The sequence below is a fragment of the Rhipicephalus sanguineus genome, chromosome 2, assembly GCF_013339695.2.
Source record: "Rhipicephalus sanguineus isolate Rsan-2018 chromosome 2, BIME_Rsan_1.4, whole genome shotgun sequence".
NCBI classification, from domain to species: Eukaryota; Metazoa; Arthropoda; class Arachnida; order Ixodida; family Ixodidae; genus Rhipicephalus; species Rhipicephalus sanguineus.
Window position 1 is genome coordinate 210299859 of NC_051177.1, and position 20165 is coordinate 210320023.

General features: G+C 44.6%; 1 protein-coding gene across 1 annotated transcript in view; it reads left to right on the forward strand.

Moving 5' to 3' along the window:
- Positions 1–1384: 1384 nt before the first annotated feature.
- Positions 1385–20165, forward strand: part of LOC119384040 (succinate dehydrogenase [ubiquinone] flavoprotein subunit, mitochondrial-like) — a 58796-nt gene continuing 40015 nt past the window's right edge. Inside the window, 6 exon segments of the mRNA XM_037652331.2 lie at positions 1385–1504; positions 2320–2388; positions 9979–10140; positions 11860–11915; positions 18602–18689; positions 19447–19611. Of these exon segments, the coding sequence (XP_037508259.1) occupies positions 1394–1504; positions 2320–2388; positions 9979–10140; positions 11860–11915; positions 18602–18689; positions 19447–19611 (651 nt within the window). The 5' untranslated portion in view covers positions 1385–1393.

The window sequence follows — 20165 nt, forward strand, 5'->3', positions numbered from 1 at the left end:
CACAAAAAATTGTTCAGAGCCTTCAGAATATTGTGTTGATGACGAGGTGGAGGTCCTAACAGAACTTTTTCCGATGCTTGTTGCTTGACAGATTTCAACAAGAAATTGGCCATCGATTTTCTTTGCATGGTATATCATGGGCAGACAAACAAGAGGTGTTCAGTGGTCTCAGGAGTGCCTCATACCTCGCAATTCGGACTGTCTGCTCAGCCGAAGGTGTAGGTAACGGCGAGTGAATGCCACAACTAGTCGTAATCTGTGTAGTATAAGCTTGTACTGCACCTTTTCATGGTTGGCGGTATTTCAACGTGCACGTTCGGGTCGTGTTCGTGAAGACGGTGGTGATGATGACTTGGTAAAGACCGATATGGCACTTTAGTTTCACAGAAGAGTGTATACACGATAGTGTTAGTGTCCAGCTGTGAAAATGGAATGGACAATAGTGTAGCATTAACGTGGGACAGATTTAGCTGTCCCTCTGGGACAGGCTACTTTTACCTCAGGAATATGTACCAATTGACTAGGCCAAATGAAGTGTTATTGAGGTTTAGAAAAGGCTGCAGAAAAGGACGGCTGTTACACTCAGGCTGATACAAGTAGCCACTCACTCAGTTTGTCAGTGAATGCATGTGTGCAGCGATACGTTTGAGGCATGACTTCTATGATATATTAATTGACGGTAGTTTGGGTGATGGTTATTTGAATTAAAGGCCGTTCGTTCCCCGCAATAAATTAAATTAAGGGAGACTTCACTGTACCAAATATCAATCATTATATAAATGAGAAAGGCAGTGCACAAACATATAAGTGCAGTTCAGTTCAGTTCAATAAGTATGACATAAGTCAATCCACCACTCCTAAGCCAGGGAAACTGCTGTTCCTGCTTGAAACTCAACGTGTCAATTTTCTCTGCTAAACATGTGATTTATGAATAACACCTTATAATTCCTTGAACATCCTTTCTTTCCGTGAATTGCAATAAATTTCATCGTTCAGTGCATTTATTTGCAGCAATGCGGACACTGATTTTGTCATTGTTTAGCATACCGTTCTTTTTTCTTTTTTTTTTTGTGCTGTTATACTTTCGGTAAGCTCCCTGAAAAAATCTGCACAGAGAGGAGGGGAGTATAAATTAATTAATTAATAAAGAACAAGGTTCAAATTGGCGCACGTGCCGAAGCGCTTCTCGGCCAACGGCCCCAAACAGGCCGACGTCGGAAAAAAATTATCGCATGACGTAAATCATGTCACGCGAGTCAGGGAATTCCCTATATTGATAGAAATTGCGCAAGCTATTATCTCGTGCATATCCGCAGCCACTGTCTAGCCGCTCGTCTTATCACTAGCGCCGCCACGCTATCGCCGCGTCGTTTATACGCGAATAGGTGTTCTAATGGTTCTAATTCGCGGAGTGGGATATTTTTTATTACTTTCTCTCGGCAACATGGCGACCCTGTGCAGCGCGTCGCGGTGGCTCGTCCGGCCGGCTTTTCGCGATCTTTCGGTGAGCGAAATTTGTTTGCTCCCGTTTTTGTGTTTGGCGCCCAGTGACCGTGTCGACGTACGGGATGGTCTGCGTGTCCTGTGCTTCGTCGTGTGCTTAGTAAACGATGCGGCTCTCTAGTGCACCTTCGCTAACGCGATGAAACTCATCGGTTAATTGGGAGCACATAAACATTCGTGTGTCTGACGCGCATCGCGAGCGTGGAGCTCGCAGACCACTCCGATACCGCTTTAACGAGAACGTAAAGCACGTGTAACAGCCGTGTCAATTTTTATCTCGATATTTTACGAGCGCTTACCTGCGCCGAGTTCGCCGTATGCGAGCTCCGACGAGGTCACCTTTGCATAAGCAATTCTCGGAGCGGCGCTTCGTGTGTCGTTCTCCATAACGCGCAGTTCTTTTCAATAGTCTCAGAAATAACCTTCAACTGCCCATTGTCGGTGTAAATTTTTAACGACTCCTTTATCCGCGTAGCATGCAATGGGACCCGATTGCACAGTTTGCATGAAATGTGCGTGATCCGTGGACACTGGTAGCTCGTTCCGGATACAGCTGCCGCCTCGCTGCGCGCATGGCACCGTGAGCTTTGACAGCGGCACATTTTTAAACGCACGGAGTGGAATGAATGGCCGTGTTGAGCGACGCGTCGGACATTGGCGTCAATTTATCTGACGCCAGTTCCGGCTGGCATCGCTTCCTCTCGGAACCCCTTCGCCGACCCGCATCGCCCGCATCGCCCCTCGCTTGCGGCGTTCGATCGCATTTCTGTTTCAGAAGCATCTGTCGCATCATTTGTTTCCGTTCTGACCTTACAGCTCGGCAGGGCGAACAGAACAGCAGCCGCTCAGAGGAAGTTCCACGCGTCTCGCAAGAACGAGCAAAAGGTGAGTACTGGGCCGTTTGAGTAAGTGATCGATTAAACCCAGAGCAAAACGAAACCGCTCTCACGCCACGGTGTGGCAATCCCAAGCATGTCATTGCATGCCCCAACACGTCGCAGTTATATTTAGTCTAGTCCGCCACAAACAACTGTTGGGAAACCTCCCTGACACGCCACACTGCTGACTTTGATGTGATTCCCCGCGTAGACATTTGCCGATCCGGCCTGTTGATAACCGTAGGCGTGCAGGGGGGCGAGCGCTGGACGAGCGCTGTTCAGCGCTGGTCTTTGTTTTTTGTTTTATCCTATTTAGTCTTCCTTGTCTTCTATTATTGCACTATTTTCTATTTGTAGTTCGCACGCTCCAAGCAAAGTTGCAAATACAAATACGATGAGTATAAAGAATGTACTGCGCCCCTAATAATCCAAATTCTTACTTAAACAGAACTTGTGGTTGACATGTTAACAGTAATAGTTATATAGTAATAGTAATAATAACAATGTGCCAGAAACACTATTCCAACTAGGAGCAAACAAGGCAAAATATAAGATACGCAAACCTAAATATCTGCAAAATAAGTGTGTACTAATTACAGAAAAGAAAATGTGCAATAATTGTTGCCTACATAAAAATAAACGCAATTATTAGTGAGTAGCTTCTAGATGTTCTTGATGAGACAAGCACTGGCGCTGTGCTTGTCTCATTTATTCTTTGTGGTCCGTCCTGGTTTGCACTGAAGTTTTCATCAAGCATAAAATTGTGTGGGTAATGTATAAAACGTGTTCCTTGCAATACTATTACACGCAGAGCACGTATATGTGCAGGTTGTCCCAGTGTATGCTACGTAGAACTGACTGTACATTTTCTGTAATGTTATTGAACACTACTAACGAAATTCCCCCCCCCCCCCCCCCCACACACACGCACGCCTGTGTTGATAACCCCTACCTATCGTAGTCTTTCTTGAGATTAAAGGTGTGTGCACTAGGAACTTGTTTGGCTAAAGATTGCACAGTGTATTTTGATCGTGATCTGGCCTCTATCGGCATTGAATTTTACTGTTGCGATTGGCCCATTTGTACAAGCTGCGAAAGCTAATCATGGCCCCCTTTTGATCATATGATTGGGCTCGTCGCGATGGAAAGTGGACTACCCAAGGCTGGTATTAAAGAAAGATTGACCCAAATGGCGCTGTTGGGCTCATACATAACTCATGTTGATCTGAAACATGTCACAAGGACAGTTATTTTACACACATCAGCAGTGGCGTAAATCCAGACAAATGGTAAGGGGGGACACACATCTTGCCATAGTGGCCATTTTGTTTCTATTTATATAAAAATTTAAATCATGCTTTGAAATGAAATGAAAAAAAGAGCATGGGTTCCCAGCTCATACAATTGCATTGTTCTAATGAGTCTTCTCCGAAAGTGGTTGAGCGGCAGTTGTGACTTCAATAGTCTTTCAGAGCTGAGGTGTATTGAACACAGGCCTAAACACTGCAAAATAGAAAGGGATGAACTAAAAAAGTTGATACTCAACTCTCAAGCAATTCAAATGTATGGCGTTTGAAAGATAAATCTCAAGGGGGGTTACCAATTGCAAGGGGTGTCCCTCCTAGCCTGAACACAAGGGGGGTCAGGACCCCCCTGTGATTTACGCCAGTGCACATCAGGCTTATTTATGTCCCTTAATAACGTTAAGAAGTGCTGTGAAGTATTGACAAAGTAGTCAAGTGCTTAAAAAAGGGGTAGGATAAGTGCACGTACTTGTGGACCAGAAGAAAAGTCGAATATGAACGAACGGACCGAGACGCCTAAGCAGCACCAGCAGAGGCACAAGAAGAGAGCGTCACTCGCTACTGATTTTATGCACAGGAGAACAGAAGCTTTGTGGATAAAAAAGAAAGTCGAATTGTGTATAACTGACACCTCTCTGTGCACGTCTGAATTCGAATTCTATATTTCTTTGCTGGATTAGAAATGGCTTTGCAATGCCCTTGTGTTTGATGTGTAATGATTATGTGAGGCAGAGCTGCTTGCGCATGTATGGTGTGGCCTATATATTTTCTGCTGTTCTCCTGCGAATAAAATCAGACATGCAAGGGTTCCTCTAAGGAACTTTTGCATGTCTGAGGTTTTAGTGCATTAAAGGCACTGACAACTGGCCAGAACGTGTGATTAGATCCTAGTAGAAATGAAAAGGCCGTGAAATATAGTGACAGGTTCCAGCATCCTTTTTGCGGGGTGAGTAGGATTGATATTTTTAAATCGTGTGTAAAAGTAACGAACAACCGGTATGTCGCGTAGCCTAGCGGCAAGAGCCTTGAAGCTGGATTATGGAGTTGATCACTTTGCTGTGCGTAGTCACATAGTCTGATGCTGTCATGTGCGCCATAATTAGTCCTCAAAATTAGAGTATGTATATTATTATCTATCCCCGCTCTATTCTGTGCTGCTTATGAGGCAAAAGGAGTTGCATGTTGAGAAGCAGCGCTGCCTTTGCGGCAGCCAGTGAAACATGTCGAGCCGTGGCGCATGCATGCGGAGTGCACGCATGCGCAATGAACCGCCGCTCTCAAAAACGAACCGCTCCTGCGCTCACTGTTTGCCGCATGTGTTGTCACGTGTGTATACAACTTCATATTCGCCGCAGATGGAAAAATTGTGATCGCAAATGTTTCACGGCGTTTTCCACGTTATCGTTCCGTGATTAGACACACTGACTGGTAAGCTTTCCATTGCGCTAAAGAAAATAGGTACCATGAAAATTGGTTGTCGGTTGTGGAGTCTGAGTATAAGCTGCTCTCGGAACACAAGGACACAGTTCACGTGGTCGTGCAAGAACACGTACACGTTTATTAGCCTCTTTTACATACGACGAGCTCGCCTGCCGAATCTGATACACAACTGGTAACACGCTGAGTAACCTTATACAATGCCAATACAATACACTGAAAACATAACAAACACAAGACAACATAAGACATACAATGCACAGTGAATGCGGTGTTGCTGATGTTTGACTCACCACGAGGGGCCTGCGGGAAACGTGCCACGGTATCGTCCCCCACGGACCCACTGTGGGAGATGTCCATCCATGCACGCCGCACGTTGCCGGCACCACCGCGCTAACCCTAACCCGCACAAGCACAGCGCCACATCTTCCTCGGCGGCTGTTTAACCTAACTGCGGCGAATACACGAGACGCGCATGTGCCGTGAGGCGCAAACGACTTTACAAGGGGTGCTAGTACCCCCACACGGTCCCTTTAATATGTATTTCAGTGAGGTGAATAGCCTGTCTGTAAGCTTGCATGAATAAAGGTGTCGTAAGTGCTGTCGTAAGTGAAATTTGCTGGATGAACAGTTCTTTTGTGGCACAACTCAGCTAGCACATTTTTTCAATGATTTTGTGGTATTTGAGGGGATCAGCATCGTCATATATATTCCAGCGAAAATGTTACTTTCCAGTCATGGTGGAAGGATATATGAGAGAGCAAAAGAAAGGGAGGATGGAGAACATGTATGTATGTCACACACTCATTGGGCAGCATCTAATGTCCAGCAAAGGGTGCATAAGTTGGGAATGCCAACCATATGCACACCAGCCCATCCTTATTCGTCAGTGAATTTCCTTCTAAGGGCTGGGCTCCCCTGCGGACTCTCGTTCTTTCACTGGGCCACTGAACATTATCCTTTTCTCCTTCGTAATTACCTGTGAACACTTTCTCGATTTAGGTCTGCAATCACTTCTTGCAGTTTGTCACCATTACAAATTAGCACAAAAAGGTTCCAGAAAATGGAGTTTTGTTGCTTTCAAAAATAGCAGAAATGCTGGGTGTGGCTAATCACATTTGGGTGCATGGCCAACAGGAAACATAATGTCATCCACTGTAGCATCTGTGAAGCCAAAATAAGGATAATGCAAAAAAGCACTCAGGTACCAGTTTTTAGTGCTCATAAAAAAACTATTCCAGGTGATTACGAGTAATCCAAGAATCCACAACAAGCAAAAGTATGCCCGACAACTTCCTGCCTTGCGTTACGCCATTAATTTTAATTGCTCAATCTTTTAAAAAAATATGAATGATCCTCCTGAGCATTTTTAATCTACTTTGGCACTATTCTTTGTCACCTCCATTTTGGTATTGGTCTTTTTCTTTTTGGTGTTGTTTGCCTCGCATTGGGTATTAAAATAATGAAAGAAGCATCACCTTCTATCCTCCACATCAGAAGGAAATCTGTATACCACAGTGCTCAGATAAGCATATCCTGTTCATATCACCACTCTGATCGGCATGTGTAATAAAATCCAGGCTGCAGCCATGATATACAGAGAGGGACTCAGTGACATCATAAGGCAGCAGCTGTTCGGTTAACTGGTGGCAGCTGTATTTTGAAAGGGTTTGCAGCGCAAGCACGGTAGTGCTGAAGGAAAGGTATAAAAGCGAGGAACGGAAAGCAAAGAAGGACGACACGAGCGCTGACTACCAACTGGTTTTATTGCTCACGACACACACGTACATATATACACAGAGGTAAAAACTTTTATCAAGCAGACGTCAGTAACGTGACACAATTCGGTAGCATGTCCGATAAAACTAAGGTAGATTGATAACTATTAAAAGATTAACCCTTATCCAAAAGCGCGAATTCTTTTTCATGCAAGGCCACCGAAGGCTGGCTCACGCATTCACCTTCATATTTTCTAATGTGATACGCCTCAGCGATTTCTCGTGTTAGTTTCTCTTTATGGCGTTCCAACACACGTTACTTGTCACGTTACTGACGTCTGCTTGATAAAAGTTTTTACCTCTGTGTATATATGTACGTGTGTGTCGTGAGCAATAAAACCAGTTGGTAGTCAGCGCTCGTGTCGTCCTTCTTTGCTTTCCGTTCCTCGCTTTTATACCTTTCCTTCAGCACTACCGTGCTTGCGCTGCAAACCCTTTCAATATGCATATTAACCAACTAGCCCAAATAGCCGTTCTTCTTCTGGTGGCAACTGCAAAACATGTGAGTCTCAATTGTGTTAGCAGGCCTTTTTATTTTATAGTTTTGCTTGCCAGGGGCTACCATGCACAATTTGTGACACAGTTTCATTGGCTGTGAACATCCCTTTTTTTTTTCCCCATGTCGGAAGCTGATACGAAACATCTATACTTTTGCACTTGCTGGTACAGTACAGGGACTTTGGTATTCCTTCTGCTGTGGGCATCTGAAACATATAGGTTGATGTCTTAATCACCAGTTCGGTTGTGTTTCACAGGAATGGAAGACACACAAGAAAGCAAGACTATTAGCCATGGAGACAGTTGAATGACAGGCATTGTAGTTGGTTGCAACCGATGAATAAATACGAGCTCCACTGCCAGCCATTGCCCTCCCCGACCAATTGCGTTCGCTCATTCTCATGATGTCAAGCACTTTTGTAGGCTGAGGACTGTCAGGTTTCACCGCACACAGCTGTGCTTGTGTTGCTGGTTTTAGGTATAGAAAACTTCAATGTCCCAACAAATTTTGTTGGAGATTCTGACATGAGTACTTAGCCGAAGACAATATTTTAGTCGGAAAAGGGCAACTTTTGTCTTCCAATGTGCCTACATTAGCAGAGACGAGGTAACCGCGTTTTGTATGAAAACCAACTGGTAAGACTCTCTTACACAGGTGACGGACAAGCGCACCATGGTTTTGTCAATGGAGCTTGTTCTTTGGTTAGAACTGACCGTAGTAGTCAAGTTAGTGTTACTTAATTGCCTTTATCACTTAATTTATGGCCACTTGAAGAGCTGACACATGGTGTGTTTAGACCTGCTGGAAGGAAGCCAATTGCGAGCACATCTGTGTTTATAGCAGACGCCAGTGGATTTAGGCTGCCTTTAGACAAGCTGTGTTTAATCAAGTTTCCCTTCTGCTTGAGACAGGTTTCTGTTCTGCCTTTTATATTACATTCAAAAGAATACTATGGTGTTGCCACAAGTAGTGCAGTGGTTTTTTCTATGCTTCTGAGTGCCGTTATGGAGAACAGACCACTGAACAAGTACTTGCAAGGTAACCACTAGCAAATCCCTGGAGTCGTGCCTCCATTAGGTCTACGGAGTAGCTAGAACAATGCGACTCTGAACTAAGTTGTGGAGCACATCTTTGCATGGGTTTGAAGAATGTGTTGTTGGGATATATGTTGAAAAAGTACTTACTTCAAATACTAGTTAGGAATTGAGCCCGACAATTATGGATCAGTGGTGACAGCGTGTGCCAGGCTTAGGTCGGCAAAACACACAGCACTCACTTAGACTCACCAAAATTATACTCATCCGGGTTCAATCGAACTCAAACTAATCAATGTTTGTCTTGGCTGGGCTCACTCCAACTCGTAATCATCCATATTCTGCTCAGTCGTGCTTACTCCAACTTAGACTCACCAAAATTCTGCTCACTCAGGCTCAATATCACCAAAATTTTACTCAAACAGACTCACTTAGACTCAGCCTCATGGGTCAATCATAGTCCAAGTGAGACAGAGTGAGTCAGCTCACGTGTGAGTTTGCCAACCTATGGTACCAAGTACCATTACCTAGGTTGTTTCTTGTGTGTGCGTGCACAATTTGACTGATTCAGCTGGCATTGGTTGCCTTGGGCATTTGGAGAAATTTAAAACCTTGCGGTTGCTGCTATCCATGCATCAGTGCTACATTTGTTGTATTTGCACCAGCAGGTCACGCTTACCGCGGTTGTTACCAGTTTATTTCGCGTATGTGCCGCTAGGGGTGAATATGGCATACATTTTGCGTAAGCTTATCAGGTATTAAAGGGACTGAAAACCAATTTTCGTGGTTATCCATTCGTCTTTGAGCAACAGAAACCGTCACCGATCAGAATGTCTAGTCATGCAGTAGTAATGCTTGAAACAATGGAGTATTTTTCAATCAGAATTTTTCAGTCTGCAGTGGAAATGAAACTATGTTGGCAACATGCTGAAAGCTGATCAGTGAGCTCGATGCCATCTTTGCATTCATGTGAAGCACTGCGGGCTTACTAAGAACATGCTTTTTTTTTTAATGCATCACTGTTTCCCTGTTTTGCGTTTCTTGAAGTGTTGAATTTTAGAACTGTGTACGTACTCACAAACTTCCATGCATACAAAGCACTAATGTGCGCTGCTGTGCACTGAGGTGACACCACAGCTCACCATGGGTCTGCCATTCCACTCGCTGCTGGCAAGCAAACGCAACACCGTTTGCCAGCATAAGCTATTTTACGTCACAACAGATATAGAACAATGTGCAAATGTCTATGTAAGGACAGCTCTTTGAGAAAATGAGTATCTGCCATAATACGAGTGCATCCATATGTAGTAAGTACCAAGGCTACTCTGAAGGTTGGTGCAACATACCATCTTTTGTGACTTTATGTGCTAATTTGCATTTAAATTGCAAACGACGTGCTTGATTCTGTCACCGTTATTCATGATCTTTTCATTTGACATATTCAGGGTTGTTGTCAGCCCCTTTCTCTAGACCCCGAACTTGTTTTCACTGGTGTGGGACTGTGGAAGCTGCACTTCCCGCCAAGGTGACTGTGGCTCTTTGCAGCTTGCCGGAAGCTATGAGGTGGTGGACCACACCTTCGATGCCATTGTGGTGGGAGCTGGTGGAGCGGGCCTCCGGGCTGCTTCGGGCCTTGTGGAGGCCGGCTTCAAGACCGCCTGCATCACCAAGCTGTTTCCCACTCGCTCCCACACTGTCGCTGCACAGGTGGGCTGCCTCTAACAAGTTGCTTGTACTAGTCGATGTAAGGCACAGCAGACATGGCCAGTACTAACATCTGCTGCCTCATTTTGGGGAAAAAAAATACCACAGTATCAGGATAACCAGATGCACTTGCTTGCATCGAGTGCCTCATTAACGTAGTTAAAGTAACTATGTCTAAAGTGTCTTTCCTGTCCTCTCTTCCGAACCATGTTTGCATTCCTCTTTGCAATTTACTATTAAAGAAATTACTATTATGTGTTATTATGTGCTATTATGTGAAGTACTATTAAAGACGCAGCGAGCGATGGAAAGGAAAATGATAGGTGTAACCTTAAAAGACAGGAAGAGAGCAGAGTGGGTCAGGGAACAAACGAGGGTTAAGGACATCATAGTTGAAATCAAGAAGAAGAAATGGATATGGGCCGGGCACGTAGCACGTCGGCAGGATAACCGGTGGTCATTAAGGGTAACTGACTGGATTCCAAGAGATGGCAAACGCGTGAGGGGGAGACAGAAAATTAGGTGGGTAGATGAGATTAAGAAGTTTGCAGGTACAACGTGGCAGCAGAAAGCACAGGACCGGGTTGATTTGTGGAACATGGGAGAGGCTTTGCCCTGCAGTGGGCGTAGACAGGCTGATGATGATTAAAGAAATGATCTGTGGTGTAGCGGCACGCCCTCGCTCCCGCTTACAGTGACACGAACTCCGAGCAGTGCGCTCAGTGTGCACCCGCTTACAGCGCCCGCACCGTGGGGCGCAATACACGCGAAATAAAGATCATGTTCTCTCTCCAGCGACCATCGTGTGCTGACGTACATTCCGCTGCTCACCTACGCCATTTCTGTCTATAGGCAACGTATGTCGCGTTCCCCATAGCTTGATGACCTGGACGTGATGGCTACTAACACGAGCACGACAGCGGACAACAGCACACAACCACAGCAACCGCAGTCAACTTAGTATAGCTGCGGGCGCAATACACGCGAAATAAAGATCATGTTCTCTCTCCAGCGACCATCGTGTGCTGACGTACATTCCGCTGCTCACCTACGCCTGTCTGTCTATAGGCAACGTATGTCGCGTTCCCCATAGCTTGATGACCTGGACGTGATGGCTACTAACACGAGCACGACAGCGGACAACAGCACACAACCACAGCAACCGCAGTCAACTTAGTATAGCTTCGTATTTCTAAGCTGTAAGGGTGGCTGCCTAAATGTAAACCTTCTTTTACTTTTTGTCCTTTAGTTCATTCTCTCTTTTTTTTTTGCTTGTAAATAAATGTTGCTTAATAATCTCTCTTTGGGAAAAATCTTCTCCATGGGGAAATCTTCTCCTTGGGAAAAAGGGAAAACAGTTATCTTTTCTTTTGTGCATTTTGTAGGACCTGACAACATTTTCATTTTTTGCATTTATTGATGTATCAATGTGCGAGTTTCTTCTGCCTGAGAGCTGAGCAAATAGACTGCTTGCTGTGAGCAATATTGCCAAAAGTGATTGATCAAGAAATGCCACTTCTCGATCTAAGGCTTCTTAGAAGACGAGCAGTGTTGACTCTAGGCTGAGGCTTACCATCCTTGCTCTCTCTGTCAATTGCTGCAAGATGCCATGTTCCTGTGACGTCCTCCTCATTTCATTGAACACCTGCTGCCTTGCATGCATTCTTTGTGTGTGGGTCTTGTTGCCTTGCTTTTGTGAGCTTCAAGGATGTGTTCTTTCAGGGAGGAATCAACGCTGCCCTGGGAAACATGGAGCCTGACGACTGGCGGTGGCACATGTGAGTTATGCTTTGCGCAGTTTACCACTTAGGCCTCACTAACATTGCTTGTAGGGAATGAGAAGGGAATTGTGCTTTTTGAGACTAAATTGAATATAAACTTAATAATGCTGGAAGTATGTCGAAATGATTCTTTTCAAACAGATGAATACTTTTCAAACAGATGTTGGACAGGCATTTCTACAATTAATGTAAAATGACGATCACATTGTAGCATTTGGGATTTTAGCATTAAAAGCATAAATGGAATGCTGCAAACAAATAAACAGACTCTTTGAATGCACAGAACTCTTCAGGAAGTACAAGCAATCGCTGCATAGCCGGTGAAGCCCTCGCTCCCCAAGCAATGTAGCCCACTGCACTACCTACTCTCTCCCGTTTTAGACATAGTATATATTAAATTTATCATAGTATTGCATGAATTTAGTGTTTATATTTGGTGCGGTAAACATTTGAAATACTCATGAACTATTAGAAAAATATTGGTATTTATGAGTAGCATCTATTCAATTCTAAGACTGAATCCAATACCCCAGTCACACTGGCAAATTTAATGTCATTTTGAGCGAGTGCACTTACGCCCCCAGAATGCCACTTTGATGGCATGCCGCTGCACGAGAAAGGGAAGTGTAGGCGATGGGGTAATTAAGTAGCACAGCAGATATTTGATTAAGGTAATGTTTATTGAGTAATGATGTGTTTGGCTATAAGCAGCCCTTAAAATAAACTTCACGTACAAATGTGGCAGATGCGGCCATTGCACGGTGTGTGCTGGGCATGCCCCTGGTGGCCGTAGCTGTAAGCTGCCTGACAACAAGAATAGCAGTTTTTAGTTGCATAGTATGTTTTAGTGCATAACAATATTTCTAATAACGAAACTATAGTTTTACTCTGAAGTCAGCCTCGGATAATAACTTATCTGTTCTCGAGCCATGGCTACCGAGGCTAGATACTCCGTGTAGTGTCGCTACGACTCGATTGCTGTAGTCTTGCAACACCCAAGAGTGAAACAATGCTGGTGATTAAAACCAAACAAACTTATTTACTGATACACCAAAATAGGAAACGTCCATGCAGCTCAAAAGGTTCACCGGTGACTGATGTTTTGCAGAGTCCGCCGGGCTTCCCTCCTTGCACCACAAACACACACACACGGAAACAACCACTGACACTGGTGCACGTATCCCCCGTTTTATGGCCCACTTCGGAGGGGAGAACAGTAGCAGTTTCAGTCAGGCACGCGTTCAGTGTTCCAAGGCCACGGACACGGGGGCCGTATGCTAAACAGCGTGGCTTTTCCCAGCATTTGAGACTCCAAAAAAAGCTGTCCGCGACACTTCGCCTCGGCGAAGCGAGTTTGGCGAACGTACTCACCGGCAATTGCGTTTTGTAGCGAGTGTCACTAAGCGTTCCCGTGAGGCCGCGTGTGAATGATACTAGCGGCTAAGTGCACTCCCTCGAAGTGCACATAAGTTGGCCCGTGTGACAGGTGTATAACATGCCACTGTGAACTTGAGTCAGTATTTGAAATTTTTGGATAATTGCACACCCCTAGGAACTTAGAAAGAGCAACAAATGTTGACATTCTAAAGAATGCATTGCCGATGTCTGTGCAGTGGATAATAATACTGAGTTGCCCGAGTCTGCAGCTCTTGCCTTAGTTCATAACGATGGAATTGCACAGTGCGAAATACAGGACGAAACACTTGAAGAAGCACACACGGTGCTGTCCGTGTGTGCTTCTTCAAGTGGTTCGTCCTGTTTCTTCTCTTGAGGTCACGTGCTCTCCGGTTTCGTTCGCCGCCCAAAGGAGGGTGCTACAACGGCATTATGTGGCGTTACGTCACATGACGTCACGCCAGAATTTGTGACATCATGATGACGTCACAAATTTTTTTCTATCTGGGACGTCATATGGTGACGTGATCACATGATGATGATTTTTTTTGCACCACTCGTCCCTGACGCCGCAGGATGCGAGACGACAACGACGATGCAGGACGCCGATGGTCAAATGTCGTATTCAGTGAGGCATAAAAGGCTTTCGCCTTAATAAATGTTGCGATATAGTTATTCATGCTCAGGTTACTCATAAAACATTTGAGTGGATGTGAGCTTATATAAGGATCAATGCTCTGTATATCGTAGAGAATGCCGACAGAATGATCGTAGGCTTTCCTTGCAGGTGTGATACTACTTCACTCTTCGTAGTGCGCTCGTAGTCACTTATGATGTAGCATGGCACGAAGTGTAGCTTGCAAACTGCAGAACATTCAGTGAGCAGTTAGGCGGATCTGGGTGAATTCTGATTGTCGCCTTTCTTGTGGGTCGGCAAACAGGGTTTGTCTCAGCACAATTTAGGCACGCCTGCATATTCACGCCTGCCATGGCGCTTTGAGACACCGATTAAGGCTCAGCAATGCATTAAATGTGCAAAAACACGCATTACACGCTTTCGTAGGCTATGACGCGCGCGCACCAAATGCAGATGCTTTTGACAGCTTCAGTACAAAGTGACTACAGTGCCGCCGCTACAATTGACCATCGGAGCATCACTCGAAATGCATCGCAGCCGCTTCGTTCGTTCCACTGCCCCCCTCTAGTACACTGTGACCACACTAACCGTGTCGGCTTTCTTAAAGAAAGGTTTTTGCGTTGGCAGCGCTATTCGGTTGTTGCAGTAGTCTCTGAACTGCACTTCGTTAACGTGACACCAGGGAACGCCACTAAAAAAAAAATCCTTGCTCCGTGTCGTTACGCTTCGAGTTTGCGCCGCATATGGAGTTCGCTCTTCATTTTCGACACCATGCACGTGCGTGGTTTCACTGTGTGCACATGGAGCAGCCCCTGACGACTTGCAGCTTTGCGATTTTTTTTTAGTGTGGACAACTGTGTCGTCACTACCGAGGAGGTGTCAGATTAGGCGCTGGTGGAAATTGTTCGTGACCACGGTGACAGATCTTCGAAGGTTGACTCGTCCCGTGCTTTGCCGTCTTGCGCCGCGGCTTTACGAGACCGTGGCCTCCGCGATTAGCTCCGGCAACACGCCGCCAAGGTGCCGGAGCTAATCGTGGAGGCCACGGCTAGACGATGATGGAGCAGCATTGTATTGATGTCCTAAGAAATGTTCAGTATTGCCATCCCTCACGAACAAGCAATAGAGCAAAATAACGTAGTTTTTCGCCGCTAAATAAACGTTTTGTGTGAACTGCCCCGCAGTTCCCATTTTGTTTCATTTGTGCCTTTATTTTCCGAATTTTCGTGCTGAAACTGCATATAACGAAAACCTGTTTGTAAAATTTTTCAGGAATTTGTCAATTTCGTTATATTCAGTTTTAACTATAATAGTCTGCATGTAACCCCCCTGTAAAGGTGGTTTCACTGCAGTGGAGGGGTATGCTATGCCGTGAATACACCTATCCAGAGGAAATCCGCACTGCTGCGAAGACCCACTTCAAGGTTAAATGAACATATTACTTTCACATCGATTCATCATTTTTTAAGTTTAAAAGCTTGTTATACCGGCTTATATGATCTAAGCATAGTAAATTTGAAAATGTAACTTATTTTACAGGTTATCACTTGCATTCTACCGAAAGTCAAATCCTGCTACTGCTGAAAGTTGCTTCCACTTCCCTTTGAACCAAAAATAATGACATTTGCGCCTGCTTTGTTTCAAATTAAAAAAAATATTGTGCAGGTTAGTTAGGTCATGACAAATATGCTCATTTTTCTTTATAATATGTGATATGTGCTATTCGAATTCAATTCAAATTGTTCGACCAAATCACTATTCGCTTCGAATTCACTTTGAACCTAAAATTTACTATTGGCACAAGCCTAGAAATGATCAGATAACCACACAAAGGCCAGGTGAAAATGTATGGCTCTAGTATTCCACTAAAGTTCTCCTATTAATGCATGTATATTCAGGCTTGTTTGTGGCAACTATGTTCTGTTCACCTTTGCTATATATTAGTATTACTACTTGTTATTGTGTAGTTGAAAATCACATCATTTAAAATTTTCATGTGGCCATACTAACCACTGCTTTAGATAACTTTATATATGTTCGTGTATTTTGATTATGTGTACCTGAGGAAGCACTGCTGCTGTTACACCCAGCACAAACAGGAGCACATCAGGAGGTTAGCCATCCCCTTTTGTCCTGTCCTGTGGGCAATACCTTGTATTGTCGAAAAAATGAATAAATAAGAATATAAAAAAATTTGTGAGACCTGCTCCACGTGTTTGTAGGGGTGCATGGCTCAGCGCCCATACCTTTCGTGCTTGCTATCATGATTTTTGTACAAAGCATGGTATTCACAGACATTGTGCGAGTTAACTAAAGGCAGATAAGGTGACTCAATTATGTCTTTGAATTCACATAGTTAGGCAGTAAGGGCATAGTTATGTGCAATTACCCTCCTGTGTAATGAAGCCAGTTGATTTGTTGGGGCCATGGCATGTACCTTTTACAGTCTTCACCCCACAGTTCTGGTTCCTATGCTTTGGTGGGAAAATATGCTGCAAAATGAGGCTGTCCGTGCCTCTGATTGTTGTAGTTTTGCCTAAGTGGTGACAGTCATAACTAGTCAAACAGTCAAACAGTCATGGCATCCTGGTCATGACAGTCTAGTCAGTCTGACAGTCTAGTCAGTCTAGTCATGACAACTAGTCATGACAGTCAAACAGTCATAGCTAGCTGAGCTAGCTATCACTGTTTCTCCTTAAAGGGACACTAAAGGCAAATATTAAGTCGACGTTGATTGTTGAAATAGCGTTCCAGAAACCTCGTAGTGCTCGTTTTGAAATGCTTATTTTGAGAGAAAATGACGTTTTAGTGGTCCGCATGGTGCTAGCGCAGTTCAAATCACCCGCCTGAACGGGCCTTCTGATGTAGCAGTTGCCGTGCCCAACGTTGCCTGCCTTTACTGCCCGGCCGCCGACGCTACGGTTTCTTGCGCGACAGTGGCCATCAACCTTGCCAAGATGCAGCCCCGGGCCACGCCGACACTGTATTAGTCCCGAGAACGAACACTGGCATCGCTGCAGTCACGATGATGTGATGTCACGGCAAGGACGCCTCTGCTCTGCCGCCGACAATTGCCCTTTTCTTCGCGGACCGTGTACCCGCTATATTGCGATGCAATGGCGATTGTTCCTCAGTTCCGCAACTAAAATCTCGCATGGTCGAAAGTGTAAGTGTTCATTACTACCCATAGTTAACTAAGCTGTCGAAAGTTTGGGTAATAGCGCTTAGAATGGCCAAACTATTGTGTAAACGGAAGCCTTAGTGTGAAGACGTGATGCACAAATACAAAATATTCGTTGTTTTCACCACATATTCCAAGTAAGCGGTGATAAGAAAACATTTTTGCCAAATGATTGCAACTTTATAATAGCTTGGCTTAGACTCCGCACTTTAAACATGTGTCCCGAAGTATTACCAATGAAATTGTGACATTTTTTTTTTACTAATAGATGAACTATACTTCGCTGTTAATTGTGCAAGTTCCGTTCGCCACTGCAGATAATCTAGTGAATTTGACAGAAGTGGGCATTATGCTACGGATACTTTAGATAGTAGTTCTGTCTCTCACAAAAATCACTTAGCATATTTGAAAAATTCAACAAAGTAATAACACTAGTCACATAGGGCTTTTGGAAATACAAAGATATTGGTACATGAAGCAACTACTGATTTCTTCTCAACAGTAGTGAGCGATAATGCAGTCGTACCGTACTTTGCGTGAACAGCTGGTCCTATCTACTGCGGCGTAGCAAACGTTAATCTTAACCTCACATTGAATACTACTAGCACTTATTTGCAAAACAAAAGCCAGAAAGTTGAAATGAGCGTTCTGAACTGTTTCGATGGAGCACTCAACGACGTGGCCCACGCAAAAACCGCATTCGTCTCAATGAGGCACGGACTTGTGTCACACACCTTGTCCACATACCGGTTCGTGCTTCTCAGGGGTAATTAACTGCAGGCAAAATAATTTAGAGCTTGTTATCTAAACTGCAGTACAGGTCTGACAACACAGCTGCTACGATGCTCCATGAAGCGACAAGCTGACAGCAAGAAGGTTCAGCAATTAACATCAATTTGTTTTTGTAGTAAACAGAAGCATTTAAGGCGGAAAGTTGGGCTAGTTGGTAACGTGAATAATAGGACATGTTTACTAGCGAAAAAGACGAGGACGAGAAGAAGGAATACAGGACTAGCGTTGTCCTGTATTCCTTCTTCTCGTCCTCGTCTTTTTCACTAGTAAACATGTCCTATTAAACAGAAGCACTAAAACTAATGTGAGAAATGTGAAACTAAACCACTAAGTGAGCGAGTAGTCAAGAAAAACTACCGGCCACAGTGGTCTTTTGGTTATGGTGCTTGACTGCTAACCTGCTGGTTGCGGGATCGAATCTCAGCCGTGGCGAGATTCGATCCCGCTGTTGATACTGTTGACATTTTAGACATTCTCACACATTGACCTTTTACTGCGACATAAATTGTTATTTGCCTATAGTGTCCCTTTAACAAACGAGGCCTCCAAATGCAGCTAGTGCTCGTTATAGAACATGACAAGATGGCAGGGATTAGGACACGAGTCTTTAGAAGCGTGATTGTATGCCTTACAACTGAGGTTACGTTGAATGTGAGCACAGGAGTTCCTTACTGGCAGGTATGACACAGTCAAGGGCTCCGATTGGCTGGGTGACCAGGATGCCATCCACTACATGACCAAGGAGGCTCCCTATGCTGTACGAGAGGTGAGCGTTTTGGCCATTGATCAGCTTGGCTGCACAACAACTTGAGGACCTTTGGTGGTCACATTTGATCACATCTCGTTTACTCTGTTATTCTGTGCAGTAGCACACTTCTATATTTGCTTGCATTTTCTACAGTTTGTGAAACACAGCCAAAGGGTACAAGTAAGGCTATGTGGCTCTTCAGAGTTAATTGCTACAGCACTTGCAGCAAAGTGCTTTTGGTTACGAGGTCTTCATTTCCACTGGCTGCACCTGCAAGGGTGAAAACAAGGAAGTGGTTTGCTGTTCAGGTCTCTTGCAAAAGCTTGCTCAATCGTGCAGGCAATTTGTGCTTGTCATTTCTTAAATAACGCAGAGAAATGTATGCTCATTCCCTTTCCACTTTTTATTTTTTGTCATTCAGTGTAATTGCTGACCCCAAACTATTGCAAAGACACGTCAAACTGAACCAATTTTAGTGTAGAGGAGGAAGAAGAAACTCTCAGGCGTCAGTTGTGTGCACATGATCTGCATTTGTGTTCAACCGGCGCTACCTCGACTGTGCAAGTCTAGGTAGTGCCAGTCGAACGGTGCTACAGTGCTGGTCATACGACACTATTAATACGTAAAGTTACCTGCATGCTCTACTGCTTCAGGCCCACTACTCTAAATGGTTTACACAGTGTCTTCCAATGCCTTTCTGGCCTGATCACTGGTGTAGTTGGTTTTGCCCATGACCCGTTGTGTGAGGCTCCTCTTCTGTCCCATGCACGTGCAGCTGGAGAATTATGGCATGCCATTCAGCCGGACACAGGACGGCAAGATCTACCAGCGGGCCTTTGGTGGCCAGTCGTACAACTTTGGCAAGGGCGGACAGGCCCACCGGTGCTGTGCCGTGGCCGACCGCACAGGTCACTCCCTTCTGCACACCCTGTATGGACAGGTACGTGGGCAATACACCCACTGACAGTTCTTGCAGATGAGGCATGCAGTCGGGTCTGGATACTGAGCAAAATGTGTTTGGTTCAGTTTCCGGCATACATAGCCGTAGCTCAGTAAAGGTGAAAATTGGAAAATGGTAGTATAGCTGGTAGGTGCTGAGCATGACATCATGAATCTTTAACCAAATGGAGTAAAACCTCATTAATACGTACCTGCCAGGAATGCGATACTATAACTACTGTGCTAGATAGTAGTACGCGGTAACCACCAAATGCGAATTTGCATCTTCTGACATGTGCCTCTACCAACAGAGAAATAAATACAGTGCCATAGTAAATATTGCCTAAAGTACACACTACTAAGCTTTCTCTTTCTTCTGACCAGAGTATAGGAAAGATCCTGGCTGTCTTGCACAACCATGTGATAGAGCGTGGTCTGTGTGGTGGCGATATCAAGGAGCATTTCGAAACTAATACAGAGTGTAGAGCACACAGAATGTAAGGACACGCGTTATGGCTTTCCATGATGCATTTGTGTGTGTCTGTACCACAGTCC